Below are 26,260 nucleotides of genomic sequence, written 5' to 3'. Positions count from 1 at the left end.
TCCCCACTTTCTTATCAAATCTGGGACGTAGAGGTCCTTCGCGCAGCATTTCCCATTGTGTGATACCATTTCGCTCACCATTTGGCATACAGCTGCTAGTGTAGTTTACGAAATGGATTGAAATCGACTATATATGTACCTCCATTTGTGTGTCATAGTGGCCTGAATGAATATCTCATGTGACATAGCGCAGCAAACGTTGCCGGTAGGGAATGAGTGGAGAGAAAAGATACTTTGTGCAACTTTTCCTTGAAATTAAGGACATGCCAAATTCAAAGTTCTAGTTTTCTTAATACGCCCTTAAAAATCCTTTCTCCTCATGCCTCGGTAGAAGGGGGCTGAGCACCAACGACGTGAGCACCCCTGAAATGCCACAATTGTTAGTCATGAAACACTCTCGCGTCCTGCTTGTCGCTTGATAGCGATAGAACCCCTCTCGTTACAACGCAAATGGCATTTGGTGCGTGCCTCATTGATGTCGCTGTGTTGACACTGTAACCAAGCACTTATGAACAGTAGCTCACCGTCTATTTTGTTTGCCACGCAGAAGCAAGGGATTCCAGGCCGGTGCTCTCGGAGCTCCTTGTGCCAGTTCGGAAGATTTTTGTAGGTAATCTTCCTCGTTACGTCGAACACCTAACAAAGTCATCAAAAAGTATATAAAAATTCCCCGTAGACTGTGAAACACATTTCTATTTCAAAGGAAACTGATACAAGAAAAACAAGCATCAGTTATCTCGAGACTGCAGATAATAGCGAAGGTACATTGTTGACAATAATGCTAAATGCGCACTACAAACATAGTTGACTGCTGATTCACATTCCATGATTGATCACTCCTAAAATAATTAACGAGCTAGAGAAGAAATATACCTTGTAACTTAGAGCTATTAAGTGCTACAAACATCGACAAGTGGGCCATTTTTTCCCGAAGTAACGTTATGTCTACGAAAGGAGGTGCTTTTTTTCGGCATTGACTCCAGAATCAGTATCCTGCTTTTGAATTCATCGTATACAAACAGCATAGACATATTAACAAGACGAGTGAAATTTTCAACCTCACGTAATATTTCAAAGTACTTTGTGAGTAAATATTCCGACCATCTCATTTCGATCATTCTGATAGCGAAGGAATTTTATCAAACGATTTCATTTTACCCCAGCCCCTCCTCTGGTGAGCTGGGCTAGTTTCAACGTTTGTAGTTTGCACAGTAAACATAATAATTAGACGACAAAGGAGATGAAGATAAAAAGCGATCTCACCAAAATACAGGCGTCCGCCTGGTGGTAGTAGGAAGGGTGAAGAGTCTTGAACCGTTCTTGTCCTGCTGTGTCCCAGAAGTCTACAAGGACACATGTTAAAATTGCAGTGTCAGTAGAAAACACCTCACAATCTTCTCACATACTCTTCTACTCTGATCTGAACACAAGCAACAGTAACTTGTAACCAAAGCAAGCTGTAATCAAACACAACGCGAGAAGAGCTTCAATTTGATTAAATTGTAGCGCTGTGCAAAGTCTAATAGCACAAAAATATATTTTTAGTAACACCCGCATCCGTGCACTGAAACTTGCATCAAGATCAGACTACATGAAACTACAGTTCAGTTCCACGATGGCGGTTTTGTGGAATATGAAGGCTAAGGCTGCGCAACAGAGCTGAAGAGGTTCTAACTTCTCCTATTTACTCGCTGTACTAGCGCCCTCGGATGTCTGTCTCAAACACCTCACCATTACAATGTTTAGTATGAATTAACTGCTCAAAAAGGAAACTGTGTTGCGATGACTGTATTTAGGTTACGTATCTTTTCAAACAACGCAACGTTCTGACACCTGGTAATTATTTCCAACTGAAGTGGTTGTTGCGAGGCACGAATTTATTTATTTATTATCAATACCCCATAGCCTACTGGGCAATATTGATATTGAGAGGAGTGAACAAAACATCAGAATAAACAAAAACATATGATGTGGGAATACAGCAATAAAATGTAGCAATGTATACGGCTGAATGTGCTAAAAAACGAGAAATAACCGCCATTTCATATCTGCTTCGTAAAAATACTGAAATAAAAACAAAGCAGCAAACCAAAATAACAATACGAGAGCGAACATGTAGCACTAATACAGAAAAAAAAAGGAATTCACGGGCGTAAAGAGCAAGCGTTGAACGTTTTCTTAAAATATTCCAATTTTCGGTGCGTATTGAATCGCTTGGTAAGCGATTCCACTCCGGAAAATATAACTAGACTGAAAATGAATTTAGGGTAGAAGTAGCGCGAGAAAGCGCAACGATTAATTTGTCTGCATGATGAGCACAGAGATCCAGGCGGGCGGAATGAGGAATGCGTTCTTGAAATCGGGAATGGTGTTGTAGATCTTTAAAAAGAAAAAGACGTGATAATATTAAGCTCTATGAAAGCGTGATTAATGACACTGCGTGTATCCTTGTTGTGACACTTGATAATTGTGAATAGAACCAGGTGCATAGTCCTGAAGTGCTTCCAGGGAGAATATATGCGACTTCTTCTATGGGCACCACACCGACGCAGCGTACTCAAGCTTTGTGTGAACCAGCGATCGATAAAGATGAAGTTTGAGTGAAGTGGGTTAAGTATAAAAGTTACACTTGAGGTAGCCTAGCCAGCGGTTAGCTTCCCGGTAAGGCAGCATATGTGTTCATTCCAGGATCTATCTGATATATGAGATGTACACCAAGCTATTACACGGTAGCATAAGTGCCCATATTAGCCGAAAAGGCAGCGTCGGCGTTTTGTTTTCTGTTGTGGTGGCGCGAAAATCAGCGCCAGCATGCGGCGCCCACAGGAGAAACCCTCAATCATAGTCTGCTTCTGCCTCAGAGATGGCGTGCAAGCAGTAAAAAAGCTACGTCTAGTGTCCTTTGCTTTACGACTGAAGGCTGATGAACAGTTAAATCATAGAGAGAAACATGTCGAAATGAATAGGCGGTATTAAAAGAACCATCGCAAGCAATCTAAAGGAGAAGTTTGAGTTTCTCCCAAATTTTCTTGTACGAGGTGACCGGTGTTAATCAAGAAGTGCTGACGGTGTACGAAGCTGGTGACGAGACGCACTATGTGAAAAGCGCGGTATTTTTGATTGTTATGTGTTAAAAGTTTATTTTCTATTTGGCGCAGCAGAAAGTAACACAATTAATATCTATTTGTAGAAAGTTCCTCATAAACGTTTTTAATTTTGCCCTATGCTACGCAATAGTCAGCAAAAAGTTCAACTGAGTATTTTATTTTCTTGTGCAGGTTTTTAATGTAAAAAAAGGAATGAAAAAGGACCCAGCACAGAACAAAACTCGTTGTCGGGCTAGATGGTGAGCAATGGTCTCTTAACAAATTATTCAGCGCTACATAAATGACGTCCTGTGAATTTTCTTCCCTGTCCACGTCCTTTATGTACCGCTAAACAAGTCCTTAGGGAACCGAGCCACGAGCTCTCTGGTATCATAGACGTCATCGGCAACGAAGGAGATGCAAGGCCTTCAGCATACACGAACCGCGGTTATTAGTTAAAGACTGAATCGTGGTAAGAACATACGCGGAAGCCTATCAGAAGCAGACTATGAAACTCTTTGTCTAATGCTCTGCAGAAATGTAACAAATGGCGTTGGCGTCTGAGACTTGATCAAGAAAGTAAAATTTTCATTAATATACTTCAGTAACTGCCTCACGAGAAACTAGGTTCTCAGATCACTTGCTGTGAAGGCGTGAAAAACGACAATGACTCAGGAGAGCTTGCTAACTAGTAAGAGATAACATATACCCCATAATTTTAGAGGTAATGCTAGGAAATGATAATGAGCGATATATTTATACGGCAATTATACCTGAGAGAAAACTTGTGCACTAGAATGCATTTCGCCAGTTTCCACAGGCAAGTCTTCGTTTTTAAGCGACTGCTCAAATGTCTTTAATTAGAATATTATCCATACCCCTTGATATGCTTTACGACTTTTGCGTAGCCTTGTCACGCCCACAAATGAGGATATCTTGACGTTGTTAACTTTGGTGACTATTCGGTCATAACCAAACCTTATGGCATCCATTGTAGAAAATAACGTTACACTAAACTGTGGTTCTTGAAGAAGGCACGCTGAGTGCTTTGTTAAGGACGTCAGCACAGAGCTTGAACGAAGTTTCATTGACAGTCAACGAGGGATAAATGCGGCTGGTTTCGTTTATCAATGCTGCTCCCAATTTTTTAGTTTGTTCGTTAGACGTGTCGGCAGCGTTACATTTAAGTAGCATCATTTGAAAACCTTTAGAAATAATTTAGCACTGACCAATCCTCAGGATTTCTAGAAGGATTTACCTTGTACGACACTGTTGTTATCTTGTTTGCGAGACATTTAATGGGCAGTTGTACCATGAGAGATATCTCTATGGATGCACAAGTCTACCAGTCCGGGATATTTATTTCATAGAGGACGCCAAATACTATTCAACGGCATTTTGTCAAAGTTTCTTACGAAGTTAAGGAAGTCAAGTGATTTGTTGATTGGTACATAATTGCACTTAGCATGATTATCTCAGAGGAAGGATGTTCAACATATCTAAAAACAAACGCTCATGAACACCCGCTAAACAAGGACATCAGTAACCATATGGATACCTTTGGTTAATTAGAAAAATATATTGGAGATTGACGAAGTGGTCGAAGGCTACCTTAGCTAAACAAAAGTTTGAGCCAATGTATTAAAAAACGTTGATTCAGACGTATTGTTCGCCAAGGCTCACAAAATACAATACCAGATAATATCAGAAAAAAGATAACCTAAGAAATAAACAGAAGTATTCGAAATTTTAGCTCACACAGCAGTTATCGTGTTATAAGTTTCACACTGTACAAACCACAAGATGTAAAAGACGAACGTTAGCATAAGCAATACGGAACATTTTGTAGTCAGTTGTAACGTGCACACTCGGAATCTCCAGCGCAGCGCGAATATCAATGTGAACACTATATAAATAGTCCAAGGCAGCAATTAAAACATCGTCACCACGTGCGCCTTCCCGATCACAGGGAAGTATTGGGAAATATGGATATCGTTTTAGAGCGCATCTCTTCTGCACCCGTTTGGCGGTTGGTGGCAGTGGAAAAAATTGATATGAAGATACAAATTCAGGAGGCCCGTCGCCTTTGGTCCCATTGTCGGTGTAATCCGGGGCGATAGAGTAACGGGCTACGAGAGACTTATCAGTCAAATTAAAAAAACTAAAAGGCACGAAATCTGCGCCGCTCTCCCGTGGGTCTTCTTTCTCTTATTCAAGGAAATTCTGTTTAACTCGTCAAAAATTTTCACGAGGTAGTTAGAACCCAAATCGAATTTATGTGAAGAAGATGCAAGGAGGAGCTACGAAGCCTGCGCCGCTCCCTCGTTGGCTTTTTTTTTTCTCTTGATCAAAGAAATTCTCTTCGGCACGTAAGAAAAATACATTGGCTTTGACTGCACATACATAGAACATCTGTCAAATTCTTTGCCTCGGTATATCGAAAAAACGTTTAAATAGCTACGATGAAATTTCGCATTATGGAGTATCGCAATTGCATTTATAATGTTTTGTATAGCAAAAATTTTGCATTTGCATACACCATTATAAAGGCAGTTTTAGATGAAAATATAACGTCAGCAGCACAAGTAGCAGAGGAAGCAAAGGAACGTTAACGCGACTGTGAATAACACTGTATATATCGGGGAAATGCTTTAAAGCATCACAAGCCGACTGCCCACGTTCCCTAAGCTAGCTAGAAAGACGAGTATATCTCGTACTGACGGCGTTGGCATCAGCACGTGAAACAGTACTATGCGTAATGCTGCGTTTTCACAAATTCTCTCGCTTTCAGGGCAGTAGGCATACCAGTTTTTGTTGAAGAATAATTGTGTACTTCAGGTTAAAACTTGTGCTACGTGCTGTTTGTTTTGCGAATTCCACAGTTGTTTCTCGCATATCTTTGGAGCGGGCTAAAATCTTCAGACATAAAAACGGTTTAGTGTTTAGATTTAATTCGACGCTTAAAGCGTTTTTTTTTTGTAGTTTGAAAATTTAAAAATCATTTGTCGGGTTGAGGTATGAGTCGCAAAACCGATTCGATGCGGCCGGGCAATACCAGTGCTAGGAATATGCATCAACATACCCCTCAGTATCAAATTCCTAATGATTTATTTTCACTGTGCCTATCATTAAATGCCTTCATCAGGTGTACCAAAACAGAAGATTACCTCTGCAGGACCTTTGCTCAAGGTCGTTAGTCGTTCAATCGGGCCTTTAAGGGATGCTTTTCATTGGCCAGCTGTTGAGCAGCTAACCTTAGATAAACGAGATCTTGACTGAAAGATTCGAATTCCAATAGCTTGATGCTGACAGTGATCAGCCGCTTTTAAATGTCTGTTGCATTCACATTCACTTGCTCTACTTTGTATTCAATATTTCCGATTGAATTTACAATCTGTCTGCCCCCTTAAATTGATGAACGTCTAAACAGTTTTTATTACGAACGAAATATAGATGAAGGCCCCGTGCTGCAAAAAATCCGGCGTTGGTGCTGTCAGTACTGCTAGCAAACAATCATGACCGTGGCTGTTGCAAGTGGTAGAGGCAGCTGAAATGTCCAGCGACTGATCGGGCATAGGGTTGCGAGACGCCCCGCGAGCACGTGATGTAGACGATCTGCAGGAGGCTCCAAAATAGCCTCTTCAATTCAAATTGGACGGTAAGGTTAATCGAACGATCCAGGCCATTACAATTCTGAGACAGATATGCTACTCAAAGGCTACGCAATCAGATTCTCACGGCTTGTGCATGCTGGGTTTCATATCTGCAGCTCCTTGCACCTACGACTGCAATGCTCAATTTTATGAGTATGGTGAAAGGGAAAAAAAAACAAAAGAAAAACAAACAATAGACAATGAGCAAAGTGCTTGCACACGAACGCGTATCCGTAAGGGGAGCAGCGGATGTGAGATCTTGAAGCTGTCGCGTTGTAACATTCGAGGCGGAAATTGAGCGCTCCCTTCTTAGTCTTGTTTGTTCGAAAGAATCGCTTTTTTTTTTTCAAGCAACACCCGAGCAGCATTATAGATGTGGTTTGCCACAGAAATATTGCTTTACTGCTGTACAAGAGTTTGCTTTTAACAAAAGACGAGCATTAAGTAGGAAAGCTCAGGATGAACTTCTTAATTTCGTGAATATACTCACCCACCACAACGGGCTCGCCTTCGACTTTCGTCTTGTGGCGGTAAAGCGTAAGAGCGTACGTCGATACTTGATGAGCCTTGCTGAGCGCACGAGCACAGGCATGCCGCAGTTAAGGAGTATTCACAAGCTAGCAGGTTGTTTAAATGCTCTATTTCTTTTGCCTGCATACGCATACAACACGTCACATAAAAAGTATTGCATTTTCTAGGGGTAGGTGGTGGCAAAGGTTCAAGAAGTTTCACATTATCATAGCGTGTTTCGATGCACTGAATATCCAAAGCAGATATATTCCTCTAAATGCAGTCAAAGGATACTAGGCGTCAAGCAGAAACCTTTCCACAAGTCTGAAAAAAAAATGGAAAACCAACAACGTCTGTAAATGTTTGCACGAAATTATAGAACATATGATTGCATTCAATATTAAACTTTTAAACCTATAGTCCACTTTGTTTTAATTAGGACAGTGTCTTAATTGCTGCCAAATGTGCGTGAAACATAAAAATAAGTACATTATATAAATACTTTTTGACATAGGAGCGATTATTGTACTACTGTGTTCATTGAGCTTGAAATGTCTGAAGAGGAGCATATAGACCACTCGCACAGCAATTTCTTGTGCATTTGTACCTACAGTTACTATTTCCCCAGCGTTTAAAAATTGCCAGCTCTCAGAAGTTTTTTACTGGCCCATTTGGTTCCCATCACACTACAATAACATAGCTGTTTGTCCTGTGAATTTTATCTAAAACTCCAGCGTAATACATTTGCTTGCTTGGACAACCTTTATAAGCTACTTCCTCAGCAATTGACACCATTTTAGTTCATTATATATTTGATAAATTAATACTTAACTATTCGTATGAAAGGTTTGGAGATTGTTTTTGTGCGCGTCGCCTTTAACACAGCAGAGTTTTTTGCTTGATATTAACATACAATCAGCCAAAAAGACGTAATAATGAGGCTATGTCGTTAAAGCAAGTGACATGCTGACAAAGCACCATTCTTGGACATCGTGGCGGAAAAAAGAGGTGACCCTAGATCAATCGGTCAACGGCTCTATTTCCGGCGTCCTTGAAGAGGCTAATGGTGCATCAGAGAGAGCTACAGATGAAGTGAAACATCCGGCGACTGACCTAAGCGAGTCCTGTCTGGCCCTCGTCTGGAGGTCGAGAAAAGAACGGAAGCGTTCGATCGGCAATCATTCGGAAAATCTACTGATTGTGCAGCGTTTATCGGAAGGCAGGGATACGCCGAGAGATTACGCATATTGGCAGATTTTACCCTTTCTCTTCAAGTGTAATTCATATGATGCATTTATTTACGACATTGCCAAAAATATAGCTTGCGTGAGAACTTCTCAGAAGTAAAAAAAAAAATGACCCACTCATGTGTGTCCGTGAACATATGTATGAAGTTAAAAATTAAGGATAGTTAAAATTACGTTTGCAATTGCGCTTAATAAACCGGCGCTCACTTTCGTAGCATTTTTTCTTTTCAGTTAGATTGGCTACTAGCTACATGCTGCTCAAACATTTCAGGAGAAAAAGAAAGTTCTATATTCCGACTGGTGGTACCAATGCAATAATAATAGAATAGCATTGTAAGCAAACCCCGTCGACTCATGGCGACATGTTTGGGTGTAACACTAAGGATTTGGTTGAAATAAAAAAACACTGAACTTCTTGTTATTAAAATAGTTCCAAAGTTAGAGTTCACGCAAGGAATTTTTTTATACAAGTAAAACTTGTGTCATATGATAAAGCTTATCCACTTGATAAGCAGAGCTTATAGGAAATTACTATGACGCTTATCTTCATGGCAAACAACATGCTGCCGGCCCCTGACCAATTGTTAAAGGCATGTTTAAGATCCCGAGCATCGCAAAGGTCTATGTACCTCAAAAATATATAAACAAAATTGAAAAATCGGTTAACTTTTTATCACCAGAATTAACTGCGAAAGATAAATATTTATTTTCGAGAACACGGAGATAAAAGTGTTTTACATCAGCTATTGCTTCAATAAAACTACCTAATTATGGATTTGTTCGACTAAAGTAGGCGAATTAAGTAGATTATGTTGAATTAAAACATATGCGGGGAATTTTGTTATAAGTATTTCTCGTTTCGGATACGTTTAGCCAAAGCATGTCATATTAGTTGACTTCGGGGTGCATTTGTAGTGATCGTTTAAATTAATATTATATGCTTAGTATTCGCGAAGCTGAACACCTAATTAGAGAAAGCATGATTAAGAAAAGGATATCGTAAATATTAGAAAGAAAGCAATTTCAGAGAAATGATGACTCACTTGGATTTTCCGACAGCGCTGTCACCGAGGCAGATTACTTTCAGCTTTAAAAGCCCTTCTGTGTCATCCCCAGCGCAGCTGTCCGGGGCGCCGTGGCTCACACCGTCATCCGCACCTACCGCGTGCATTGCACCGCCGGCCATTTTACGAGATTGGCACGCAAACTGCCACGACGACCACGGCGACGCAGTCCGGCTGCGCCCCGCAAACAATCAATGATGGACACGAAATAACGCCGAACGGTCGGCTATATAGACGCCAAACGCGAAAATATTAAGGCGGCTGCGCAGCATGCACTGATGCGTATCGCGGGGTGGCCCGCCATCGACTGGCGCTATGGCAACGTCCATTGAGTGTTGCTGCTGTTGGGTCCATTGGTGACACCTTGCGGAAGCGAAGGGAACTTTTCTTCCCCTCTTCTCGACATAGCGGTGTAGACCCAGGTCAGGTAGTCATATGCTCGTTAATTAGCAGCAGAAAATAATATTGAGACGTATGGCGCCTGTGTAATTTATAGAACCAATATGATTCAATATGAGTTCTTTTTTTTCATGCTTCTGTGAAGGAAGTGTCCGTGAGAATATTCGAACTATGGTCAAATTTTAGGTATGTCAACTTTCTTTAGCGTGTTCTGGAAGCACTTGAGAGACAACGAAACAAGGATGTCAATTAAGAAGAGATCAGCAGTCTTTTGCTCACTCTATTCAATTTAGGAAACTTTTTAATCATTTTATGAGCGGGAATATGCATTTTACGGGATAAAAACATTATGCAGTGGAATTACAGCGAGGAAAGTCAGTCCTTCTGGAACCAACGCATATTCCATTAAATAATGCAATGCATTTTCATGCGATTTTAATTACGCTTCATTTTTTTGTTGAAGTATGCATGGAAAGTATGCGATGAAGAATGTAGCTTTGTTGATAACATTCGCTTTGACGAATTTTGACGCTGCGCAAATGGTTTACCGATGCCCCGTTTACATATTGTACAATAATGTCTAATTCTTTCTCTTTGAGGTTACTTGTTCTAATTTTTCTTTATTTTAGATATGTAGGATTACCTCACTGAGTAATTGCAGGGGGTGGGCATTTCAATTTCAGTCACACAGAAACTTGAAAAAACATATCCTCCACCCTTTCAGGAAATGCAAATAGTCGCCATGAGATCAAACCTCACGACTGCAAGAGGGATGATCAGAGTAGCAGCGCTTACTTTAAAACAATCTGTTATTGAAGCTGTTTAAAATAATGATTTCTCTTATCAGTGAGAATTCAAAATATTTGCTGCGCGCTTAGTTGACTGCGCACTTACTTGAAATTGCTGCTCGCCCACGCATTATATAATATCGAATCGATCGCTAATATTATTTTACAAACGCAACTTCTGTAGTTTTCTTTTATTTAAGCAAGAATATGAGATGCATATAACTATCGCAATTTATTAGCGGTAATGTACCATGTTGCGATTTTTATTTATTCCTCAAAGGTCTCTGATGAGACATTACATGAGGGAATGGGAGTCGGATACCGGGTGATTTAAAGCATTCATCATTATCATCGTCAGCCTGACTGTACCCACTGCAGGGCGAATGCCTCTCCCATATTTCTCCGCTTAACCCGGTTCTGTGCTAGCTGTATCCACTTGACCCCCGCAAACGTCTTAACCTCATCCGCCCACCTAACTATCTGCCACCCCCTGCTACGCTTTCCTTCTCTTGGAATCAAGTGTGTTAAACTAAGCGACCATCGGTTATTCCCTCTTCGCATTACATGTCCTGTCCATGCCCATTTCTTCTTCTTAATTTCCACTAGAATGTCGGTAACTTGAGCTATTTCTCTGACCCACTCTGCACGCTTTCTATCTCTTAATGTTACCCCTACCATTTTTCGTTCCATATCCCTCTGGGTTGTCCTCAACTTAAGTAGAACTCTTGGTTAGCCTCCACGTTTCAGCCCCATAGGTGAGTGCAGGCAAGATGCAACTGTTGTATACTTTCCTCTTGAGCGATACCGGTAAGCTGCTAGTCATAATCTGCGAGTGCTTGCCAAATGCGCTCCATCCCAATCGTATTCTTCTTGTTATTTCCTTTGCGTGGTCCGGATCTGCGGTTACTACCTGTCCTAAGTAGACATATTCGCCTACTACTTCCAGTATTTCGCTACCTAATGTAAACTCCTGTTCCTTCCCGAGGCTGTTGAACATTACCTTAGTCTTCTGCATATTGATTTTCAAGCCTACCTTTCTACTTTTCCTGTCTAGGTCATCAATCATTATTTGCAGTTGATCCCCCGAGTTGCTTAGCAAGGCAATGTCATCAGCAAATCGCAGATTACTGAGGTATTCTCCATCTACCCTTATCCCTAACTGCTCCCATTCCAATTCTCTGAATACTTCCTCTAAGCAAGCTGTGAATAGTACTGCGGAGATTGTGTCTCCTTGCCTAACATTGAAGTTAGCCAAATCCGCTTAGTTCTGCGCGTTTGTTACCTCGACAAGGATATCTATAGTAAACGCCACCACTTTTAGAATGGTTAAATTGTATATGGTGGCGACATTATGGTGAATATCACAGTTTATACAGCGCAAACTACTGCATCCTAACGGCGAACTTTAAAAATAAGGCTGAGCATAAAGCAAGTGATTTTGAACGTATCCATCACGCACTGCGGAAGAAAATACAACGGCAGATCCGCGCCTTGGTAGCGGCACCGAGAGATAATAGCGAATGTAAATGGTAATGCCCCGTAACACGAATTGCGGGGTGATATCTTTATTTTTACAATAAATTTAGAGCTTTGAGAAACGCCTCGGAAGTGTTATGCAGATGACTTGTACAGTAAGACTAACGATATGTGCGTTAGAAAAGAAATATATTCGGCGTTTTTTTTCTCTATAATAATATAATGACATACTTCTTTCTTTTCTTTGAGCAGGGGGTATACTATATGGCGAAATGTAATGTTATCAGTTTTAAAGATGGGACTCTTTTTAACTATTCTTAATAGGTATAACAGCATGAAATATTCCTATGCAAAAAGCACACATCTGAAAGCTTGTTAATTTGGCTTTCATGCATTTTGAGAGTATACAATAACGTCGATTGTACTACTTTATGCATTCAATACAGATATAGTTTTTATTTCAGAACGAAGTAGTTGGCATTTTGGTGAGAATAAAATGCGCACGGAGTTCATTTCATTAATGTGCAATGCGTGAATGCCGACTCAGCGAGCATCCAGATGGCTAATTTTGAAGATAGATATTGCGAACTACATTGCAGAATAAAAAAATAAAAATATATAAAATGCGGAATATATTCGATGCAGGTAACCTCTGATTCTAGAATAAAATGTTTCCTCTTGAAAACGCGCTCATTAAATATTTTTGTTAATAAAATGTTTACTTATTAAGCTGCATAAGGCACATTATAATGTCCGCGCCTTGTAATAAAACCGAGCTCCAAGGTCCTCAACAAGCTTCTTCTAGCGATGTTTGCAATATATTAATATGTGACCGGAAAACAAAAATCTTCCGTTATACCAGTTGCAAAAAAAATGCATCTTTTATTCCGCGCAAAAGAGTAATGGCTGAGTTAGTGTGCCCAGGAACGTAGCGTCAGCCCACAGCATGCGACACTAGATAAGAAGGCCAAATGCACGCGGTACTCCTATCCATTACAATGCCACATGGGCAATGTCTAGCGGCTTGAGCCTGTGTCATATACCTGAAGCTGCAGATTGAGCAGGTTGATTCTCGTCCTTCTTGTAACCATGAGTCAGCTCTTCACGTGGAAGCGTCATTATATGACCTGAAACTTAGTTTTTATATAATAACTTTAGAGCAGCAATAATTTGGCAACACGAAAGTGTTAGGCCGCTGCCAGCCGAGCCTCGAATATGGCTTATTTTATTCTTCGTACAGAAGGAAATTTTGCAAATGAAGTTAAAATTATTATCACAATCTGTACCTAACTTTGGCAGTGCAAATGCAACGCAACGATTTTACAACTTTCTGCTATTTTGTATTGTTCACTGTTGGCCCTCGGAGGCTACACGAATCAGCGGATTAACGGAATAGAATAGTAGACTGGTTGATTGAGCATTGAAAAGTGATTGACGAAAGGGACCGAAGCGTGATCCAGCATGTGTGCGATGGCATCGAGTTTTAACCTCCTGGCATCACTGCAGCCCAGAAAAAAATAAAACATTGTTCCTTGCGTTATCATGTGTCTATGCCCTTGCTATCGGGGTCGTCAGAGATGACGAGCTATAGGCAAGCGAGACAGAAGGAACGATAGTAGATATGGTGCATGTTCATATGCTTAAATATAAAAAAAATTGGGTGGTTTTGGTGACGTATGACGCACAATATCCTAGGTTTATCGTGGCGTCAGAAACAACCTGTCCGCAGGAAGCATCAATGGTGATCTGACCATGCCACCGAGTGCTTGCACTGAAGCTGCAAATATTGTGCGTGCCAGCAAAAAGGAGATGTAGAAATAGCAAGCAACAGATTGGGTGCATACACAAGTGACTTTACAATTGCAACAATCACATGTTAATGCTTCAAGCACAGCTCGGAATTCCAGCTCTGTACTATCCACCCTTGTAGAGCTGAACACTTGATGCAGTGTTTTTTCCTTCCGCTCATTAATACCCCACATGTCCGAGACACATTGATCGTGCCAAAGCTATGGTTGAGCCTGACACACACGTGAGTCTTCTCGTACATAACTTGCTGTATTAACACGCAATGAATATGACTGTGGACGATTTGCAGCATCCCGTGGTGAGATCAGTAAAATGAATATTACAATTGCTTGATAGTAATTACTGCTCATGAATAGGTACTGCGTTGATTCAGCCACAGGACCACCCACAAGGATTGAAAAGTGCCTAATAGGCTCTGTGCTTTTGTGTAAGAAAACGAAGTCATGTTATCTATCCATATTAGCGCATAGGAAGTACTTAGCTCCTTCTGTCTTGTGGAAGACCAAAAAAAATTAAGAACGGATGCTTCACCGTGGAATTAACTTAGCCGCAAGTACGCGTGCGCGCTCACTCGAACGCCCACTTTCTCTCTCTCTCTCACACATGTAAAAAAACACGTACTTATGCTCGCACGTGCACACACCAACGTGTGCATGCACACATGTAAATATACACACGCAGGCACGCACACGCACGCATATACGCATCCGCATAGGCACACACGCTCACGCCCGACATCAACGCGGTTTCTAGTGGTTATTGAGTACGACTGCTGTAACGAAAAATGTGGGATCGAATCCCGACCGCGGCGACCGCTTATCCATGGAGGCGAAAGCAAGGCGCCTGTGGCCTGTGCGATATCAGTGCACAGTTAAAGAGGTAGAAATTTTCGGAGGCCACCATTAGAGCTTCACTCATAACTTGAGTCGCTTTGGGACTTATTTTTATGAAGAAGACCAAACGCATACAAGGGCGTGTACGAGTGAAAAGAAAGTATCTAAAACTGCGGCGCAACGTACACAAACACGGCGATAGAAAACAACACATGCGCGCATACCAACTGTAATATGAAACTCAACACGCACTTCGTCTTCAACACTCAGCCAAAACTTCCTCTAATACTCCCATGTACATCACAATCGCACACCTCTCCTTTCTCAAGCAGATACATAGCCAACAATAAATGTTATTAGCAAAATCACCCCAGTCCATCACTCACATCGTCCAAGCATGACAGCCCCACCTTCCACCACATCAACACAAACTATTAAAAACTTAAAACTAGAAAAATTCTATCATTAGTACACCTCCCAGTCTGACCTATATACACTTTTGCACACAACAGGCCAGACTCGGAGGGGTCAGATTTACTCCTTCGTTGTCAAAAGTGCAAGTGTGAGCCACTGCTGTGTAGGCTCAGGATTTAGGTAAGAGTCGAGACAAGGTTGCCCGGAAAGTTTTAGGGTGGTTTTGGATATTAAAGGAAGATGGCACTTGGGTTAGGGAAGCCTCACTGCCTTTACGCAGAAAATATTTTTTTTTTTTTTTTTTTTTTTAGGAATGCTCCTGAGCTGATGCGAGGGATTTTTGTTCACTAGAGGTGCTTTTTGGACGGACTTGATATCTTACTGAAGATATTTCGGAAGATTGGCCTATATGCAGAGAAGGTGACTTAGGTATTTAAGAAAGATTTTGTGCCTGTATAAGAAGAAAGCCATCGTGGTATGTAATGAACAGCAAGGGCGCTGCTTAGTATAAAGGAAAAAATATTTTATGATGTGGATGATGAAACATTCACAGTTGAAATTTTTTTAGATTTCAGAAAGGCATTTGATTCTATTAAACATAATATTTTATTTTAACACTTACCACTCTATGGTATTTGAGGAGTTGCCTTAAATCTGATCCGTAGTTATCTTTCTCGTCGTGTGCAGCATACATGTTTAAATAGTCATCAGTCACAAACTAAACAGTTATTATATGGTGTTCCGCAAAGGCCTATTTTGGTTCAGATATTTTTTATTGTTTGTATAAATGTTAAAATTGCCATCCGAAGAACTCTAGCTATATTTTATATGCAGATGATACCAATGTATTTTTTTCTGGCTTCCATCTTAGTAATATTCAGGTCGACGCAAATGTATGGTTACATGAATTATCTTTATAGATGAATATGAACAAGCTAGAAATAAATATTAATAAAACAAAAGGTTATTGTGATTAGGGCACGTAACAAGCCTGATGACTCCAAAATTAAGCTTACATTTGAAAACAGTGCAATTGAATGTGTTTCTTCCTACAAAGGTTTAGGTGTCATTATTGAAAAACGTTTGAGTTGGAGTCTGCAGATTAATAGGATTCATGCCAACATATCAAGGTCACTCTGTGTACTGTATTATATTGGAGACCTTGTTCCGAAATGGTTGAAGTGGCAATTACATTATACCTTAATTTATTCACATCATTATTGTTTACTGGTATGGGGGTCTATAACAAAAACTAATTTCTCGAGGCTAATAGTGTTGCAGAAAAATGCGATACGATATGTCGAAAATTCTGTGTACAATGATCATACAGGTTTGTACTTCTCAGAGTATTCCGTCCTAAAGGTGAACAAAGTATTTGAGTTTAAATTGCTTTGCTATGTCTTTACAGATTTGAAACTTAATCCAACTGAATATGTTCAATTATACACTAGTAGTAATGCGCCTTATATATTAAGGCACATCAGTTACACAGTACCGCTTGTTCGGACTAAATACGGAACAGAAATGCTTTCGTTTTTAATTCCCAACGTTGTTAACAAACCTACATTGGCTATGGAAATTTTTCAGAAAAGTGCTTCTCAGAATAGCCTTCAAAAAGAAGGTGATTAAAGGGTTGTTTCATGCAAACATTCCTTGTCCTTGATGTTGTGCAAACTGTGTGAAATTTCTAATATTTCTTAATCTAAACATTCTTTGTAAATATTCAATGTTTAATTATGGCACAGCAAAAGTGAGAACTTCATCCTTTTTTATTTTTTTTTTGCATAAGTATGAGTTCTCTGTGTAATGAGAACGTATGATGTTCTTGCTTCTGCTGCTTGTTGTGAGCATAGTGTCGGGTGCTTGGGCCCCGTCAGGCAGAGTTCATCTGCTTTTTGCCCTTGGTATCCGACACTTTGTCTGAATAAAAATCAAAATCAGTCTGCTGCTGGTCAGTTTGACCAAGGTTTCCACTGTTTTAAGGGAGGGTTACCTTGATGTGGTTGGCCGTTAAAATTTCAAGAAATTGACACGTTGTTTACATGTTCTAGAAGTCAACATAAACGTTATACGTGGCAGCTGGAAATGTGTGGTGGTTTTTCTAGTTTGTATCTATGTGGTGGAAGTTGTGGCTGTCATGCTTGAACGATGTGAGTGATTGACTGGGATGATCCTGCTAACATTTATTGTCGGCTAGGTATCTGCTTCGGAAAGAATATGTGTGCGAGTGTAATGTACATTGGAGTAGAAGAGGAAGTTGTGGCTGAGCGTTGAAGTGGAAGAGTGTGTCTATGTGGCACAAGTTGTGGCTGTTGTCATGCTTGAACGATGCGAGTGATTGACTGGGATGATTGTGCTGATAACATTTTTTTATTGGCTAGGTATCTATTTGGGAAAGAAGAGGTAAGCTAGTGTTATGTTCTTTGGAGTAGAAGAGGAAGTTGTGACTGAGCGTTGAAGAGGAAGTGCGTCCTTTGTTTCATATTACAGTTGCTATCGTGCATCTGTGTTGTGTTTCATCCACATATTTGAGTACGTTGCGCCTCATTTCTAGGTACTATGCAACACCAAGCTGTTATTTTAAGTGAAAGGAAAATTGACATGCACCAAAATTTCACTGGGTATGTCTAACGCGTAAAAAAGACCACAATAAACGTTATCTGATTTGTCCACCAGGTCTTCATGTTATCAACGTCACGAATTTCAGGAATGAAGCAGACACGTTAACCCCTATAAAAATGACTAAATATTTACAGGTATATGATATCTTCTAAACAAATACCCCCCACGCCATGATGTGCGTAAGACACTTGAATACTGCGAGAAATTGAGTAGAAGTTAAAAGGGTCTTGGTGACGTCATTCATGATGATGACAATTCGTAATGGGGGTGTATCTTCGGTGTTTTACTATAGCTTTGAACTATAGTTTGTACTATAGTTGTACTAAGTTTGGAACTAGTATCAAAGAACTGGGAAAAAATTGCGCCGAGACATGCAGACTACAAGAAAGAAGACGAGACACAGGCGCTACTCACAACTACATTTTATTGAAACCAGGGGCCGGATTACGCACCGCTCTCAAAACCGCTCTCATGTTTGAGAGCGTGACGTCAACATGACGAGGCTCAGACATGTGAAGTGTGACGACATCACGGCTTTAGCCAATTACAAGCAGGCTAGGGTGCTTAATAGCAAAGCCCCACCCCGGAAACTTTCATTTGCACGATAAAGGGGCCGTGTGCAAACATTTTTCGTGAAAACGCAGCGAATAAAAGTATAAATGTTCTATTTACCTAAGAAACATTGTTCGAAGCTATAATACGGCAACTAAAAGTAGAAGCATTTTCAGTATTACAATTAAATGTGCTCTTAAGTAACGATTTTCGCCGCGAGGGTCAGCTGACGGCAGCGAGGCGTGAACATGGCGGCCTGCAAAGAAACAGCTGATTTTCCCGTCTAGTTGCTGCTTTTTACGCGTAGTTTAAAATCGAGGTCCTCTGCGGATGATGTTAGTAGCCGGAAAAATCTGACTGAAAGCAGTAAAGGCTACGAACCTGCAGTGCATAGCTTGGTGAAAGTGTTTGTTACGAAAGTAGCTTGCTGAAGAGTTGCTTGTCCTCTGCTGAAGAATGTTTTCCATCAGTGCTTACCAGCGATGACAAGAGAGACGAGCGGTAGTTATGTGATCTAGTGTTGTTTCTTTGGAAAATACAAGAGGAAAATGAAGGCTATACTATTACTTCTGTCGATAGATGGAAGCTGACAGTATCAATAAAGTAGGTGGCAGCCGCTATGCAAGAGCTCGCGACTGCAGTGCGGGAAACGAGATCTGACGCACGACCCTCCACCACTGACTTGTCGTGCAAGCCACAGTGACTCGCTGCTGTGCTTCACAACCAGTTGACTTCAGGCACATTGGACTCGGTTCTTCATATTGCGATTGATGCTGCTGCTGCTCCATTCCGTTCATGTTCAGTTGCTGATGTTGTTCTGTGTGAGGTACAGAAACCGACGTTTACGCTCTGTTTTGGTTTGTTCGAGAGAAAAAAAGACCTTTTTTTTCTTGTTTCTTTTTTTTTTTACTCTCACCGAGACGAGAACGAGTTTTTTCTACCAAACCTTAGTTTAGAGGCAATAAAGATAGGCCTGAGCAGGGATGTCTAGTATGTTACATTTCGCGCAGCGGTAAGAGTGATGGTGTTGGTCGCACATTGTTGCAAGGCCTCTCTGACGGTGTCATAGTTTCTGTTCGTGCTAGACGGTGTCCACTCTGTCGGCAGGAAAGGCAAGCGTATCATGGATGTGATGCCGCAAACGAGCTGGAAATCGGGTCAATTTCTGCGATCGCACTATGACAACTAGCTTTCAAGTGCCTTTATATCCATATTTAGTGTTTCAAAATATGTTCATTTTACACACATTACGCATTCTCTTTCAATATTGTGTGAAATATGTACAAGCCTTTTCTATTAAAATATCAGTTTGAACAGAAGACGAATTGTTTTGGTTATTTGCTGAAAAGACAGATAATAAATGCCAATGACAAAAGTAGCTGTGCAAAATGTGTATATCACACATTTATGGCGTAGTCATTTATTGGATGCTTATAGTTCAGCTTCCTCTACTGTCTTCAAGCTGTTTAGCATTCTTCTTGACAGTGTTGCACGTTTTATTAGTGTAAAATAACCTTTATTCAGACATAGCCCCAGCAATGCATTTGTTATGATTGCAGTTATTTTATTGTCACTAAGAGTTTTGTCATTCAGCAGTCATTCTGGGCACTGAAGCCAAGTAAAGTGCACTATTCTCCTAGCAGCTGCTACAGCAGAGAGCGAGACGTCTAATAGTCTACCATCCAGCTGGCTTTGTTATATCCGATATATAAGCATTTTTTATACTGCACCATGCATACAGTACCCAATTAGGTAGCTTCGATATGCAATGGAATGGCTTCTTTGGGCCTAGTAATGTATTCTCGAATGTACATGCCAATGTTGTATGGTCAATGCATATCAAGGTGCATGTGCTCCTTTATATGCTGCCTCTTTTGCCGTAAAAACACTCAAGTGAAATGCTGCTGCTAAGAAATAAGTGTTTCTACTGAATATAAGTGGCAGTAAAAAGATCTTTGTTGGTGGTATTTTCTGATTACAATCAGCATCATGAACGTTCACTGCCTTGCTGTAATACTGCACTTTTCCGTTTAATCATGTTTACACCACAGTGACCACAGCCAACTGTACCAGGCTGCAAGACGGTAGCAGAGAAGGAACAGCGAGCTGGGACTGGGATGGCTTGGCGCTGGTGTAATCAGCCATGACTTCAGTGGGTAGTTGCCGTCTCATGGGAAACCAAAATATGACATCCACCTAAGCCCATCTTTTGCTAATCTCAACAGCTTTTGAGCATGCTTTAGCACTCAATTGAAGATCCATACTAAGTAGCCCACAGCCAGAATCGTAAACATTCGCAGGAATGCTCACAACGTGTGCCAATGCTGTTTAGGCAAGAATCATTGTAAGGACAGCCTTGTAACTTGGTAGTGATGATTACCTGCATAGCAGAAGCACCCCGGTTCCTTAGGCAGCAAATAAATTTAAACACTATAAATATTTGTCTTCTATTGATTTTGCATTGAACAAAATTTCACTGCAACATGCATACTTGGCATGTAGCCCTTCTCAGCATATTCAGGAAATGTATCTCTTGCCGAAGCCGAAATCTAAGTCGGTCTCTCCCTGCAAGGCTTGTTTTCAAAAACAAAAGAAAGTCCTGTCCTCAGAAAAGACTCCCGGTCTTTGCAGAAATGAAAAGAAGCAGGCGTTTTTACGGCGCATTCAATTTCAAGCCGCGAATGTGTCGCAGGCAGGGAGCGTAACAAATGGCCCGAAACCAGTCATCGAGGAGAAAGGCGCGCTGGACAATCAATAGTCCCTTCATCCTGTAATTTACATATAAAGGGCAGGTATACAGAACCCTTTCGACAGCTCTCGCTAGGTCATTTTGAATACAACTGTTAAAAAACAATTCACGAGTGGGAATGAGACCTTTTTGGTTGGAAAAAAAGCCTTGCAGAGAAGCCGACTTACAACAAGTGGTATTGCACACATTAATGCATATAATCAAGATCGTTCGATGACCAACACGGGTTTTTAGAGCTTAACCAGGAAAAAGACGCAGGTGTTCAGCAGACCTTCGATCACCTTTCGGTGCACAGAAGTACCGCTATCAAACATTATGGTGTCGCAGCGCTGGTAGACAAGGACAAAGACTAGGGACAGACACAACTGCACTGAACCTACAATTTTATTTTGGACGCTTTTGATCCGCGCATATATAATTGACAGAAGGATGAAATGAAATGAAGCAGCCGCTTTTACAGCGCATTCACAAACGCTAGACGAACGCGCCGTGGAGGAGGCGTTGATCCGGCGGGGCAGCCAGGGCCACGAAATGCACGTGTTCGCTTCGCAGATCTGAGATAAAGCAGGCACAATACAAGTTTACTATGATCTTCAGAACTCTTCGGCAAACACACGCAGTCAATAACAAAATCTACTCACTATTGTGATGTTCACAACGTGCGTAGAACCCCTTGCCTAGTGACTTGTTTCTGTATCCTTGACGGCAATCATCGTTCCTCCCGATGGCTTCCGCTACCGACGCACTGCGTGATGCAAACGATCTTACATTCCCTACGTGCGTTGGAAGCACGGCATAATCGTGGTTGGAAGCCTCCGATAGCAAAAAAAACGCGGTGCGCTTGCCGGCGCGGTGACGACGCACTCGCCCTCGAGCCGCCGTTCATCGAGGTTCGTCGGCAATCGTCGCGCAGTCACTACACTTTCTGCTTGTTCCCGAGTTGAACAAAGCCGGAGCAACTTGTCCGGCAAGTCAAACGCGTCCTCGTGCTTCATTCTTCGCTGCGGATCGCCGATACAATGCCTCAAAGCGGCGCATCGCAATTTGCGCGGCCGCCATTTTCACTCTCAAACATTTGAGACTGCTTCTGTCACTCTCAAAAAAACGCTCTCGATTGGCGGCCATATTTAGGTGCTCAACGTCATCGTTTCTTTTGTGTTCATGACGTCTCATGACGTCCACTGGTGACGCAGAACTGACCGGTCAGAACTGACCAATAGGACATAGGCCTTTGAGAGCGATTTTGAGAGCGATCCGTTTGAGAGCGGTGCGTAATCCGGCCCCAGGAGGAGCGAAATGGCAACACAGAGAGTCAAGAGAGACGGATGCAAATACGGCCCTTACTAACAACGTGGTTTTCATTCTCTTAACTGGCTGATATAGACAACAGTTGTACGACAAGTGCTGTCATATAAGCTGTTAAAGCTGTTAAAATTCTATAACTGCTGCTAGTGAGCGCCCGTGTCTGCGTCCGTTTCGCTTGTTCTATCCGTGTTGCTACTGTGCTGTAGTCCTCAGAATGATGAACAAACAAGCCAGCCACAACGTTTTAAGAAGGAGGCACCAATTATAAGGTGAGGTGTCAAGGGAAAAGAAGTGTGGAATGGAAGAGAGGCTGACAAAAAAAAGCGGCCATCAGAAACGTAGCGGCAAGGAAACAGCCCAGAATAACAACGGAAAACATTATGTGAGTAGATAACAGCATCTAAAACTTGAATTATGAGGCGAAAAGAGATCTAGAAAGAGTGCAGATGCACCTACTGTTAAAGTTCATAATGTGAAATGCCTCCAAACTAAAAAAGTGTCATTTTACCCTATTTCCAAAAATCTGCGTCTCATTCAACCACGCCTCGCATTGGGGCTACATGGAAACAAAGTCAGGAGAATCCTCCCTCATTAGACAGGAAGAACAAGCCCAAAAATATGTCATCAGTGAAGCCCAGGCCACCGCCGGAAGCTAAGTGATTCCGGTCTACGTCTAGGGGGAGATAGACGGTGAAAGGGGGTGCTGCGACTCATCGGATCACCCATACCTTCCGAACGGGTGCTAATAAAGTGCTTTCTCTCTCTCTCTCTCTCTCTCTCTGCACTTGATTACATGCGCAACCAAATGTGCGTATACTTGTCCTTTATGTGATAGATTTCGGACATGGTCACCCAAACACTCTTTGATGCAGCAGCCAGTTTGGCTAACATAAAGCTTTCCACATTTTAAGGGAACACTTCCCAACAGAACACTTCGTAAACGGAGAGTCGTGCTTTATCCGGCAACCTCACTTTCGTGAGTCGCAGATTGGAAGGAATAACTTTCCCAGCTTGTTAGGAGCCGAAAAACGGCACTCACACCATGCCGGTGGCCAAATTCCTTCAACTTGCGCGAGATTTTACGCATGTAAGACACAACCAGCATCTTCTTCGCCCTCCGGTGATCCTCTCCGGTGTTTCTTCGTGTTCCGCGCTTGATTTTTTAAAGAAGTGCTTCGCAAACAGCGATCAACCCAGAATGATTTAGTTTTAAGATTTTAAACTAACTTCCTTCGAAAGACACGTTTGCTGGGGCTATTACCGTCGTGAAAAAAGACCGTTTGCTTCATGTTTCTCTGCTCTACAAGACGGTAAAAAGACAGATAGCCTCACACTGCTTAGTGTGTTCGCTCAGGAAATCGTGTTTGCCTCAATTGCAAGCTTTTTCCAAAATCAGATTAGCCAGCTTTCGGCAGCTGGGTTCCTGCGTTCAGTACATGCTGATCGCTGTTTGCGAGACCCTCCTTCACAAAATCAAGAAAGGAACACGAAGAAACACCGGAGAGGATCGTCAGAGGACACAGTAGCCGCTGATTGTGCCTTACATGCATAAAAGCTCGCATAACTTGAGAAATGTGGACAACCGGCATTAAAATGTGGAAAGCTTTATGTTGGCCAAACTGGCCGCAGCATCAAATAACGTTTGGGTGACCACGCCCGAAATCTGTCAGGTTGAAAGGACAAGTACGCAGATTTGGTCGCGCGCGTAATCAAGTACAGCGAATGCGAGACGCGGTTGGCAGCAGGTGTATGACCACCCCTTCATTATATCTTCTTGCCTCCGAATTTAGGTTATTAGATGCTGCTGTCCACTAATCTTTTTTTTTTTGTGGGGGGAGGGGGGGGATGGGGGTTTCCTTTACACTGCTTTCCCGATGGTCTTTTTTGTTTCCCATCTCCTCATTCCACCGTTCCTTCCCCTTGAAAATTCGTCTTATATATGCAACCTCGTGGTTTCGAAAAGTTTAGTTGTGAGTAGCGCCTTCTTTCTTGTGGTGTGCATGCTTCGGCGCCATTTTTAAACAATTCAAGTATGCACGACCGAGACCAAGAAGAGCTGTAATAATGAGTATAAAAGGCTAAGGGCTCGTTCTCAGAGCCAATCTCTTCTTTGTCGCGGCAACGCCGGCGGGGGAAAACGCAACGACGGATGGAGCTGTGCGATGCTCAAACAGAAAGAGGCGCGGACGAGGACAAACGTGTTTGGGTGGAGCCTCGCCGCTCCCAGGCGACTTTACATCAGATTTTTTTTTTTTTCCCTGTAAGAAAAAAAAAAGCGGCGCTGGCTGGTGTTTCCCCAGCTGCGGTTGAGATCGCAAGCGCCAAGTTTGCATGAAAAAAAAAAAAAAAAAAGCAATGCTCTCCTTCGTGCTCTGGCAGCGGTTTGGCGCTAGAAAGCGTTTTCATCGCTGCTTCGGCAACGGTACAAATATTGTGCGTACTGTGCCAGAAAAAACGGCTGTAAATATAGCAAGGCAATATTAAACCTCAGCATAAATAACCACTCCAGAAAAGCTATTCTTGGCAATCAACAAAATTGAAGCACTCAAACCTAATGAACTCCGTTTCTTTTTGGTTTTCACCGTCCTTTGTTTTGTTTTTTGTTCTGTGTAGCGTTCCCGACACGATTCACCTTTTTCGCCCCCCCCCCCCCCCCTCCTCGCAGACTTCGTGTAGGCTTTCGTTTATTTTTTCTAGGACGGTCGCGTAGCAAGACGCCCTTTGAACTTATATTTTTCAGCAATCGGTTTCTTATAACAACGTGTGCCACGTCACATTTTGCGGCCCCTCGGTGTTGTTGAACTTCGTGTCCGTTTTTCTAACTCCAAATTGCTGTGAAAAAGTGCAGACAAAGACAGTCAACTTTGGTCGTCCAACAGACACTTATTTTTGTGCTCTCGAAAAGCACAAGCCTCACGCACAAGGCCCACCACACACTGGCCTAATCAGGTAATGCAGAGGAGGGAATAACCCCTTGTCGACACTTTGCCAGCGTCATGACACATTGAACCGTCGTTTGCTGGCATTTCTTTAAAGTTATACCTACCTACCTTCCTATCTTCCTTGCTGTCAAGCAACGGGCACGACTCCGTCGCATTGTTCTTAAATACCAGCAAAATATAAAAAAACATGTGAAAATCGTTAAATATGTTGTACATGAATTTATCGCCTGCACTTCCAGAATGGGTGAGAAAGAAAGCGACGAAACTGGTTAATGGATTTAGCCCTAGCATCAGTCGCAATTTAGGTATTTGACATGGCACCTCTTGCTGTGGAAGTAACTGAAAATTGTTTTTCAAGTGCTATTCTTCACTTCAGTAACCCCGCTTAGACACAAATTACTCATTGTATTTGAGATTCGCGTTGATCTTACGCAGTATATTTTATTTCGCGATGCTTGGTTAATGTTCGACAGCTTTGATTTGAGGATTGGATGAAATTTCGATTGGAAAAGCTTAGTTGATTTGGAATAGGCGCCTTGGGAATGCGCAAAAAATTGCTCGTTGAGTAATTTTCTTTAAGCGCTTAAAATGACTTATCTGACAAGTAACACTGCTTTCAGCATTAACTATCATCACCAGACATGAAAGCTTATTGCCTACCCATGATTCATGACAAGGTTGGTAATAAACTTAGTATTTTACCTGCCCCGTTTGGTGGGAATAACTTGGCTACAAAAGCTACAGCGACCTTTTGAAACGTACTTTCGTCACAGCTTCATAAAAGGCATGAGCGAAAGGTTCTCTGCCGGAA

General features: G+C 41.7%; 2 protein-coding genes and 1 long non-coding RNA gene across 5 annotated transcripts in view; 1 reads left to right on the top strand and 2 right to left on the bottom strand.

Annotated features, from left to right (window-relative positions):
* The window catches only part of LOC146174994 (rab-like protein 2A), a 38,479-nt gene extending 28,571 nt beyond the window's left edge, over nucleotides 1-9,908 (bottom strand). The window contains exons 1-5 of the mRNA XM_084584274.1: nucleotides 9,540-9,908; nucleotides 7,544-7,573; nucleotides 7,230-7,309; nucleotides 1,264-1,343; nucleotides 525-636 (exon numbers count right to left, since the gene is read on the bottom strand). Of these exons, the coding sequence (XP_084440400.1) occupies nucleotides 525-636; nucleotides 1,264-1,343; nucleotides 7,230-7,309; nucleotides 7,544-7,573; nucleotides 9,540-9,682 (445 nt within the window). The 5' untranslated portion in view covers nucleotides 9,683-9,908. The remainder of the gene's footprint in view (nucleotides 1-524; nucleotides 637-1,263; nucleotides 1,344-7,229; nucleotides 7,310-7,543; nucleotides 7,574-9,539) is intronic.
* LOC146174993 (uncharacterized) lies at nucleotides 167-18,465 on the top strand. Of its 3 annotated transcripts, none has more exons than XR_014702063.1 (3): nucleotides 167-606; nucleotides 3,279-3,346; nucleotides 17,661-18,465. It is a non-coding gene; the product is annotated as an uncharacterized LOC146174993 (long non-coding RNA). The 3 variants fall into 3 exon arrangements; XR_014702061.1 differs by lacking the exon at nucleotides 17,661-18,465 and adding an exon at nucleotides 12,688-15,554; XR_014702062.1 differs by lacking the exon at nucleotides 17,661-18,465 and adding an exon at nucleotides 8,728-9,099.
* A 5,327-nt stretch (nucleotides 18,466-23,792) lies between these two features.
* LOC146174992 (anoctamin-4-like) overlaps nucleotides 23,793-26,260 on the bottom strand; it is a 108,036-nt gene continuing 105,568 nt past the window's right edge. Inside the window, exons 28-29 of the mRNA XM_084585498.1 lie at nucleotides 25,558-25,608; nucleotides 23,793-23,807 (exon numbers count right to left, since the gene is read on the bottom strand). Of these exons, the coding sequence (XP_084441624.1) occupies nucleotides 23,793-23,807; nucleotides 25,558-25,608 (66 nt within the window). The remainder of the gene's footprint in view (nucleotides 23,808-25,557; nucleotides 25,609-26,260) is intronic.

This window comes from Amblyomma maculatum, chromosome 11, assembly GCF_055883805.1.
Source record: "Amblyomma maculatum isolate TAMU_Amacu chromosome 11, ASM5588380v1, whole genome shotgun sequence".
NCBI classification, from domain to species: Eukaryota; Metazoa; Arthropoda; class Arachnida; order Ixodida; family Ixodidae; genus Amblyomma; species Amblyomma maculatum.
This window is presented reverse-complemented; position numbering and strand designations above follow the sequence as displayed.